Source organism: Gracilinanus agilis, chromosome 1, assembly GCF_016433145.1.
Source record: "Gracilinanus agilis isolate LMUSP501 chromosome 1, AgileGrace, whole genome shotgun sequence".
NCBI classification, from domain to species: domain Eukaryota; kingdom Metazoa; phylum Chordata; class Mammalia; order Didelphimorphia; family Didelphidae; genus Gracilinanus; species Gracilinanus agilis.
The window spans coordinates 771,621,469-771,632,058 of NC_058130.1; the positions used below are offsets into that span (position 1 = coordinate 771,621,469).

At 47.0% G+C, this 10,590-nt stretch overlaps 1 protein-coding gene across 1 annotated transcript in view; it reads left to right on the top strand.

Annotated features, from left to right (window-relative positions):
• MYO18B (myosin XVIIIB) overlaps positions 1 to 10,590 on the top strand; it is a 352,648-nt gene that overhangs the window by 123,592 nt on the left and 218,466 nt on the right. Inside the window, exon 13 of the mRNA XM_044685471.1 lies at positions 8,589 to 8,698. Coding sequence (XP_044541406.1) covers positions 8,589 to 8,698 — 110 coding nt within the window. The remainder of the gene's footprint in view (positions 1 to 8,588; positions 8,699 to 10,590) is intronic.

Below are 10,590 nucleotides of genomic sequence, written 5' to 3' on the forward strand. Positions count from 1 at the left end.
TGTGTGTGTGTGTGGTAGCTAGTTGACTCAGTAGACTGAGAGCCAGGCCTAGAGATGGGAAGTCCTGGGTTCAAATCTGGCCTCAGACACTTCCTAACAGTGTGACCCTGGGCAAGTCACTTAACCCCCATGGCCTAGCCCTTACCACTCTTCTACCTTGAAACCAATACACAGGATTGATTCTAAGATGGAAGGTGAGGGTTTAAAAAAATAAATGTACTATATGTCCTAGCAAGTTACTGCCCATTGCTTAGCTCTTACTGCTCTTCAGCCTTGGAGCCAATACACAGTATTTATTCTACGATTTTTTAAAAATGTGCTATGTGCCTGGCACTGTGCTGGGTACTGGGGATACAAGGACAAAGAATGGAACAATCCCTGCTTTCTATATAGCACCAACATAAAGTTAATAAATATTATTATTTATTACATAAATAAATTATTTTATTTATATTGTGTATTTATATATTTATATATAAAATTATATTATTGCATAAATATTATATAATTTATTATAGAAATTATACTATTATATTATGATTATATTATATTCCCCTTATATATATTATATAAATAGATATTATATAAGTTATATAAATAAATATATAATATTAATGCATTATAAAGCAACATTGGGCAGTCAGTCAAGCACTTCTTAAGCACCTACTAGGTGCCAGGCACTGTATAGAGTACTGGGGCTGCAAAGAAGCACTAAAGACAGTCCCCGTCCTCAAGGAGCTGATAGGGGAGACAACTTGCCATCAATCAGGCAAATAGAAGACACGTACCGAAGCCATGGAAGGTGGCCTTAGAGGCTAGGGTCATGGCGGCACGAGTGGGAGAATGGGCAAAGGCATCCTGGCCCTTGAGATGGATCTTAAAGGTGAAAAAATACATCATTCTCTCCCTGCCAGGAGCCCACTGACCGCTGGGGAGGGCAGGGGGTGGGAAGAGGAGAAGGGACGGAGGCTTTGAAGGTGTGACACATCACTGGGAAGGGATGCTACAAAGCCAGGAGGGATGATGGGAAACTCCAAGCGAGGCAGAGACAAAGGGCTCAAGGACTCTTGGAGGTTGGAAGGAGCTCCTTTGGGGGACCCTGGGAGGGTCTGGAATGGCTCTTCAGAGGAGGTAGTGCCTCAGTTGAGCCTTAAAGGACAATATGAATCCTGAAACGTGGAGGTAGAAAGATGGTGGACGGCATGGGATGAACTCCCAAGTCCAGCTGGTAACAGGACAAGGAAGGCCTCTGTAATGTCTCCCATCATCGCTAGGGGATTTTTTATTTTTATTTTCAGAGAGGAAGGAGTTATTTTGAGTGTTTCTCTAGCATTGTTCTCTATGTTATTATTCTCTAGTATGACACAAAGGCTTTACACTTGGGATCTCATTTCATTCTCACAATGGCCACTTCTTGGCAGAGGGCTATCATCACCCCCATTTTGCTGAGATGAGATGAGGCTGAGAAAGTGAAGCGAGGCAGGATTTGAACTCGGGGTCTTCCTAACTGCCCCCCAGGAGTGTGACACCGTCTCCTCTCTGCCTCTTCCCTTGTAGAGTAGGTAGTAAAAGGTTTAATGACTGAACAGACAACAACTCTGGGAATTACGTGGCACAAAAAGGCTGGCTCTGGAGTTGGGGCACCCATTCGCCCCCTGCCTCTGGCGGCCTGGAGAGACGAGGCGCTTTTCTTCCTTTGTTATAAAATGGGCGAGCTGGACCACGCTCCAAAGTCCCTTCTGGCTTGAAATCTAGAAGGCCAAGATCGACATTCTACAAAGGAGAAAACGGGGGGCCCAGGGTTTCTGAGCAGCTTGCCTGGCATTATTTGGCATGTTGGCACGGCCAGAGCTGGGACCAAATAGCAATAATATGCCCCGATTTAGAATGCTTTAAGGTCTGCAAAAGAATTTCCTGACAACATCCATCAGACATATTTTGCAGATAAAGAAACTGAGGCAGAGATTTATCCAGGTCTACGCTGGCAGTTTGTGCCAGCTCAGGGCATGAAATCAAGGACTTCTAAGCCAAATAGGAGCGCTCTTTCCTCAGGGGTGACCCAGCTGATGGCATCGAGGCTGGGACAGAAGCCCACATCTGCTGGGATTCTTCTTTCCCTGCCTCAGCATTTTCCCCTGGCGCCCCAGCCCTTGGGTTCCTCCCCCTGTTTCTGGCTCCTCTGCCCCATCAGCATCTCTTTCTGTTGGATCCTGCAGGAAGGTGGCCCCCTGCTGCCACCCCCTACTCCCAGGGGACCATCCAGTCTGTGCTATTGGGTAGCCCCTCTTCTCTTCCCCCCTTGGAGCTACTGAACCTGGTCCCACTGCAGCGCTGAGGGCGGGCTCCGTGCTGCTGATCCAGCTGGGGACCGCTGCCAGAGAAAGGGCGCAGGGCCCCCTGGGGCGGCCGTAAAGTCACCCAGGCGAGACCACTGGCTGCTGACTGGCCCACCCGGGCTGGGCAGGAAGGGGAGGGAAGAGAGGGACTAGGCTTTGGATGGTGCCTACTGTGAGCCAGGTGCTGCGCTAAGCACTTTTTAAACCCTTCCCTTCCCTCTTAAAATCAGTACTGTGTATTGCTTCTAAGGTAGAAGAGTAGTAAGGGCTGGGCCATGGGGGTTCAGTGACTTGCCCAGGGTCACACAGCTGGGAAGTGTCTGAGGCCAGATTTGAACCCAGACAGGTTAAATGACTTGCCCAAGGTCAGAAAGCTACTAACTGTGATGCTGAATTTGAACTCAGGATGCCCTGACTATGGATCCATTTTTCTATCGAGCCAAACCTTACTACTCTCGCTTCAGAGCTGGTCGAAGGCTCACCTTATCCAAGGGCCATTGAGAGTCAGAGACAAAGGAGAAGTGGGAGCTATGTCCTGCAGAAACCTCTGGGGTAAGGGAGGAGGCAGGAAAGGGCTGCTGGACCATAGACACAGACACGGGGCACGTGAGATCAAGACATCGATTGAGAGAAAGGTATTTATTATCAAGAAAAGTAACAGAGAGGAGGGCAGCATGGAGGAGGGGGTAGGGGAACAGGGTCAGGAAGACCCAGGTTTGTGTCTTGCCTCATGTAGTCACTAGCTGTGAGAGCACGAGTAACAAATTCTCTTCATTCCTCTGAGTCTCAGTTTTGACATCTGTCAAATAGGTATAATTATACTGTCAGTGTTTACTTCCTAGAGCAGCAGTGAGCCCAAATGAGATTCTGTCTCTAAAGCCCTCAAGGAGTTAAATCACACTTCTTACTGTAAACACCAGTCTGTGGGGAGGCACCCTGGTTTGTGTAGTGGAGAGATCTGAGTTCAAGTCCTGCTTCTCCACAAATTGATCTTGTGATCCCAGGCAAGTTATTACTTCTCTCAGCACCTCAGACAGCTCTAGGCTCAGACAGAAGCAGCAGAGAAGCTGCCCTCTTCCCTAGCTGGGGGAAAAACCAGTTACTCTTCTTCCCACCTTCCTCCCTTCCTCATTACCTCTTTTCTCTTCCTCTTTCTTCCTCTTTTTCTTTCACAGTCACTGATTTAATACCTGCATTGTCCTCAGTCCTGGCACTCCCTCCCACACACAAATGCCTACAGACATATAGAGAGACATATCTATGCACAGACACACAGTATGACCCTCCTTACCTTCAAGGAGCTCATAGTCTTGAAGAGAGAGAGGACTTAACCCCAGACCCCACTAATACACAGTATTAGGGCAGGGATTAGTTTAGAGAAACCATGAGGGCAGCTAGGTGGCTCAGTGGATTGAGAGCCAATCCTAGACTAGGGAGGTTCTGGGTTCAAATCTAGCCTTAGGTACTTTCTAACTGTGTGACCCTGAGCAAGTCACTTAACCCCCATTGCCTAGCCTTTATCATTTTTCTGCCTTAGAAGAAATACCTAGTATGGATTCTAAGAAGGAAGGTAAGGGTTAAAAAAATAATAAATAAAATAAAATGCCTACTATGTGCCAAGCACTGTGATACATGCTGGGAATAAAAATATAAATAGAAAGAAAAGTCCTGCTTTCAAGGAGCTTCCATTTTAATAGGGGAAATTGGCACATAAAAGGAAGTCAAGAAATTTGGGGCGTGGTACCTCTGGAAGGGGTGAATCATGGCAGAGATCTCCTTCAGGGAGTCATGAGCTGAGACTGGGTGGAAGTGAGCATGGGCTGGGTAGGTCCTTCCTCACATGGAGATCCTGGGGACAAAGCCACCAGTGATAGAGGAGGAAGCCGAAGGGGCACAGGCATTGCCGGAGAACAAAGGCTTCTGGGACAAGGTAGGAAAGTCCTGAGTACAGACAAAGCCCTGGGTCAGGTCTAGTCAACACACTTGTATTAAGCCCCTGTTAGGCTCCAGACTTTGAGTCACATAGGTCATATCAAAGCCTGAATTTGAACCCAAGACCCCTGATTCTAGCACTTGTGGTCCTTCCATTGGACCAAGTCTACAGTTCCAAAGCAGCTCTTGTGCTCTGTGCCTAGTAGGTGCTCTGTGTTTCTCGTGGTAGCTCTTGGTCCCCAGAGCCCAGACATTCTCTCCAATCAAAGAGCTTGTCCTGCTTCTGATCAGAGATGAGCTACAGCTCTTTCATCCTTCCACCCTGCCGCAATAAGCCATGGATTCAGCAGATCATAAGATTCAAGTGGGGAGGGACTTCAGACACCACCTGGTCCGGCTCCTTCATTTTATGGTTGAGGAAAGTGGCTCCCGAAGAAAGGAAATGAGCTTCCCAGTGCCCAGGGCTTTCAGCTCCAGATTTAGCACTTCCTCAACCCATTTGGTTGGAAGTCAACCGTCCCTAGGGAAATGTTGAGACTTCATGATGTGGTGGACACAAGATTGGCCTTGCAATTAGGAACACCCGGGGTCACTCGAGCAAGACCTGCATCTAATACCCATTGGCTGGAAGACCCTGGACAAGTCACTTCCCACAAGTCCTCAAGAGCATCTGGTCAATAAGTATTTATTGAGCAGCTGGAGATATAAAGGATAGAAGCCTGGGCTTAGGGTCGGGAAGACTCAAATTCAAATCCTGCCTCAGATGATTCCTAGCTGTGTGACTTAGGAAGGCCCCTCAATTTCTCTCAGCCTCAGTTTTCCCATCTGTAAAATGCAGAAGTTGTTCTCTACAGCTTCCAAGATGTGTTCTACCTCTAAACCTTTGATCTCATGATCATAGAAGGCACAAACAGTTCCCCACCTCAAAGAACTTAGATTCTAATGGGAGGATAACATATAAGAGAAAAGTCTTGTCCAAGAAACATTCAGAATGGATGGACGGTAATCTTTTTTTTTTTCTAGCTTATTTAAAAATTTTTTTTTCAGATTTAAATATTTTTTTTTAGAAAAATTTTCCATGGTTCCATGTTTCCTGTTTTTACTTTCCCCTTCACCCTTCTTCAATCCCCCCATCCAACACGCATTTCAACTGCTTTTAACATGTGTGATCAGTCAAGACTTATTTACATATTATTGATAGTTGCATTGGTGTGGTCCTTTAGTGTCTACATCCCCAACCATGTCCACATCATCCCAAGTGTTCAAGCAGTTGCTTTTCTTCTGTGTTTCCACTCCTGTAGTTCTTCCTCTGAATGTGGGTAGCATCTTTTCCATAAATCCCTCAGAATTGTCCTGGGTCATTGTATTGCTGCTAGTACAGAAGTCCATTACATTTGATTTTACCACAGTGTATCAGTCTCTGTGTACAATGTTCTTCTGATTCTGCTCCTCTCACTCTGCATCAATTCCTGGAGGTCTTTCCAGTTCACATGGAATTCCTCCAGTTTATTATTCCTTTGAGCACAATAGTATTGCATCACCAGCATATACCACAATTTGTTCAGCCATTCCCCACTTGAAAGGCATTCCCTCGTTTTCCAGTTTTTTGCCACCACAAAAAGCACAGCTATAAATATTTTTGTACAAGTATGTTTATCTGTGATCTCTTTGGGGTACAAACCCAGCAATGCTATGGCTGCCTTGAAGGGTAGGCAGTCTTTTAGAGCACTTTGGGCATGGATGGACGGTAATCTTGAAGGGAAAGATCTAGCAGTCCGGGGATAAGGGAGGGCTGCTACTGAAGGGATTTGAGCTGAGGAAACGAAGGAAGCCAGAGAGGTCTCTCTGAATCAGAGAAGGAGATTGGCCCAGATAATATTGGAGGGTCAAACAAGGATAAAAACTACCCAAGGAATCTTGGCTTTCTTCAGATCGAGATCATTCTGCCTTGAGGCAAGCTGCAATAGGTCTGTAATTGACAGCCTTAAATTCTGAGAAATCAAGAGCCTGAAGCCGCATCTGAACCCAAGTCCTACGGATGTCCATCCACCCCCTGGTAATCAGAGGTCAGGGTTTGAATCTTGATTCTGGTGTTTAAGTGGCCCAGTCTCCTTGGTCTGGGTTTCTAGGGACCAGAGTTTCCTCTTCTCTTAAGATGGAGGCTGGGATGGCTGGGGTTCCACCTGCCTCGAAAATTTTTTCCTGGGGAATGAACTTTGATTGGCTTTGGGCATGGCTGAATATGAGATCATCACTTGTAGTGGTCCAATGGTCCAAATGGACCTAGGGTTCTTGTGGGCCAAATCTCTTATTTTAGAGGGGAAGAAATTGAGCCCTAGAAAAGGAAAATAATATATCAAATTGGGGTACACCACCATTAAGTCCTAGAATTTTAGGTCCAGAGCCAGAAAGGATGTTATAGGTCAGCTACCCTGGCTGGAAGAGGCATGGAAATTGGCTTGCTCAATATACATATAGGGGGAATCAGAAGTGGGATTTGAACCCAGCGCAGTGGATAAAGCACCAGATCTGGAGTCAGGAAGACTTGGATTCTGATCTGACCTCAGATATTTACTGGTTGTGTGATCCTGGCCAAAGTCATTTAACCCTGCTTGCCTCAGTTTCCTTATCTGTAAAATAAGCTAGAGAAGGAAATGGGAAACCACACCAATATCTTAGCTGTGTCACCCTGGGCAAGTCACTCTACCCTGTATGCCTCAATTTCCTCATCTGTAAAATGAACTGGAGAAGGAAATGGCAAACCACTCTAGTATCATAGCTGTGTGGCTCTGGATAAGTCACTCCACCCTGTATGTCTCAGTTTCCTTATCTTAAAATGAGCTAGAGAAGGAAATTGCAAACCATTCCAGTATCTTAGCTGTGTGACCCTGGAAAAGTCACTCCACTCAGTTTCCTCATCTGTAAAATGAGCTAGAGAAGGAAATGGCAAACCACTCCATTATCTTAGCTGTGTGGCTCTGGATAAGTCACTCCACCCTGTATGCCTCAGTTTCCTCATCTGTAAAATAAGCTAGAGAAAGAAATGGCAAACCACTCTAGTATCTTAGCTGTGTGACCCTGGAAAAGTCACTCCACTCTATATGCCTCAGTTTCCTCATCTGTAAAATAAGCTGGAGAGGGAAATGGAAAACCACTCCAGTATCTTTGCCCCAAAGGGGGTCACAGAGTCAGACATGACTGAAATGATGGAACAGCAGTCTCCGATTCTAATTCGGGGTTCTTTCTACGGTGCCCTCCCCACTTCTCTACAGCTCTGGGATTTGGGGTGTGACTCTTTGCTGGAGGCCAATCAGGCACTTGCCATGGTGGGAAGGTGCCCCAGCGCTCCCCGTGGACGCCGGCTCCCCCAGCCCGTCCTGTTCCACTGTCGTGTTCGTAATAGATCCATCTCGGTGGGGTCTTTCAGGGAGCACGTTTGGGGCATCATTCAAACAAGGCAAGCTCTGTGGCGTTCGCTCTTAGTCCTTATTGATTTCGCCTCCATCTGCAAGACTTCAAGGGGAATCAGGCAAGAGAATGTCAGTGAGTGAAGCCTTCACACACCACGGCTTGGGGGGACCATTGTCCAACGGCCAGATGGGGCCGTTCGCCCGATGCTCGGAGATTCAGCTGTACCACGTCACCTAGTAGAGGGAATATAGAGGAGCTGAGAGAAAGCTGGGCTGGAGTTAGGAAGCCCTGAGTTCAAATCCAGTTTCTAACACTTACTAGCGGTGTGACCCTGGGCAAGTCTCTGAACTTAACCTCCATCTGCCTCAGTTTCCTCAACTATAAAATGGGGGATAATTATGGCACCTATCACCCAGGGTTGTTGCAAGGATCAAATGAGAAGAGTTTGAAAGGGCTTTGGCAACCTTGGTAGCTTTTCTTTCAAATGGCTCTGATCCCCTGGTTGTGCCCGCTTCTCGGTCCCCTGTGGACATGGAAGATGCCCCTGTCGCAGGGCCATAGATTTAGAGATGGAAGGGCCTTGGCTAGCCATGAGGAAACCAGACACGGTGACTTGTCCAAAGGCTCACAGTTTGTGTCTAAGGTGGGATTCGCACCCGGACCTTTTTTCTTACTTCTCCAGGCTTTTCTTGTTTCATGTTCCCTGCCTTCTTCCTCTCTAACATTTTGGACCTATGCTTACTTCCAAGGGCTATCTCAAAGCATGGCTCTTCCAGGGAGGTTTCCCTGCTTACCTGTGCCCAAATGGAATCTTTTCCCCTTTTATCTCCTAGTGGTTTGTGGGTTGTGTGTCTCATTGGACTTCCCAGCAGGCTCACTGCCCCATTTCCTCTTGCTTCCCTCCCCCAGGTTACACGGACCACATGGGGTTCAGTCAATTCCGGAGGCAGTTCCAGGCTCTGGCTCCGATTTTTATGAAGAAGCTTTTGCTGCCTGATATAAGGATGGAGGAGAGGAAGGTATGGGGTAGTGCATGGAAGACTGGGAAAGGGAGGCCTTGGAAAGTTGAGCAGAAGTTCTGACCAGTCCTGGGCCTGGGAAGGGGAGCTGGATACAGTTTTCTTGGGCAAAGATCTAGCCTGGGATTCAGAAGAAGTTTTGGGCCTAAAAACCAACTCTCAACCCTCAATTGCTGCATAATCAAAGTCACCTAATCTCTCTGAGCCTTAATTTTCTCATCTGCAAAATGGGGATAATACCTACCTGACAGTCATTGTCAAGCTCAGAAGTGATCATGTTTTTAAGGCCATTTGGTGAGCCTTAAAGTGCTCTGGAAATGTTGAATCAGGAACTGCTATTGGGTGCAAATGAAAGGTTTCTGAGGCTGGGCCACAGAATTCCATCGAGAGGCAGTGGAGGCAGAGGTCGGGATTTGAATTCTTACCTGCCTATGTGCCTAGACAAGCACATTCCCTTCTCTGGGGCTCAGGGTCCACCTCTGTACAATGAGGAAGTTAGACATGATGACCTTGAAGGCTCCATTTAGTTTTAAATGAAGGAGAAGGAGAAGGAGGAGAAAGAAGAAGGAGAAGGAGGAGGAGAAGGAGAAGGAGGAGGAGAAGGAAAGAAGAAGGAGGAAAAGGAGGAGGAGGAGGAGGAGAAGAAGGAGGAGAAAGAAGGAGGAGGAGACGAAAGAAGGAGAAGAAGAAGGAGAAGAAGAAGAAGGAGGAGGAGGAGGAGGAGAAGGAGGAGGAGGAGATGATGCTGATCATGGTTAACATGTTTCTGGAGTCAATGCCCTTTACCTAAAGATAAACTCTGCATCATCAGTGTTTTATGTTCATGTTCTCATTTAATCCTCCCAACAGTTCCAGGAAGTGGGTTCTATAATTGTTCCCAAGATCTTTGATCTCTACCTTGCCCCAAAGCTCACTCTTTAGTATTATCACTGAGGGGAAATCACCAATTCCTTTAACTGCCTTGGGGTCCCGTGATTATTAAGCATAGACACATTACTGTTAAAATGGGAGGGTCCATAGAGAACAGAGAATATCAGAGCTGAGAGGGAGCCTAGAACAGATAACCCTGGAGACAGAAGTGTCTTTAAAAACACTTAGTCAAACACTTGAACCTAATTTTATATCGTACAGAGCAAACTCAAGTTCAGGGGATGCCCCTGCTCTACCAGGTGTGAGTCACAGAGCCAGGCTTTGCCTGCTCCCCTCAGGCTCCGGTCCTGAAGGTGTCCCTGGGTTAGAGTCTGGGTCTCGTGTGTTCTGCACAAGGGCTCCCTCGGCTCCTTAAATTCTGCTCTGGCTCTGCAGGGATCAAACTCCCTCTGGTTTAAGGCAAAATAAAGCTTTGGTGAGTGGAAAAACACAAGTGAAGCCCATTTGGTTCTGAGACAGGGTAGGAGGGGTGACATTTTAAATTCTCTTCCAGATTTGGTTTGCTGCGACATAGATTTTCAGGGGCAACGAAAGTAAACTCCATCCTGCCTCTTATGAAAAAGCTGATAAATATGCATTTACTGGCAAGCTCCGTCATGGCATGAATTAAACATGAACACGTGCTCAGTTGGGCAAACTGTCAGAGCCTGTGTGCAAATTCAGTTAAGACCTCAGGATTGAATCAGACAAGTCTGTCAGGCAGAAAAGGTCAATATTGTTATTGGATACCAATAGGAGGTGGAAGGAGCTCTGTGGTAATGAGGAAGTGGGAGACTGATCAAATCCTCCATATTCTGGGTCTGACCTGGCCTGGCCTGGCCTGGCCTGGCTTCACCCTCTTCTGTCCCTCCCTTCCTCCCTCCTCTCCTCTCTTCTCCTCTCCTCTCCTCTCCTCTCCTCTCTTCTCTCTCCTCTCCTCCCCTTCCCTCCCCTCCACTTCCCTCTCCTTCTCTCTCTCTCTC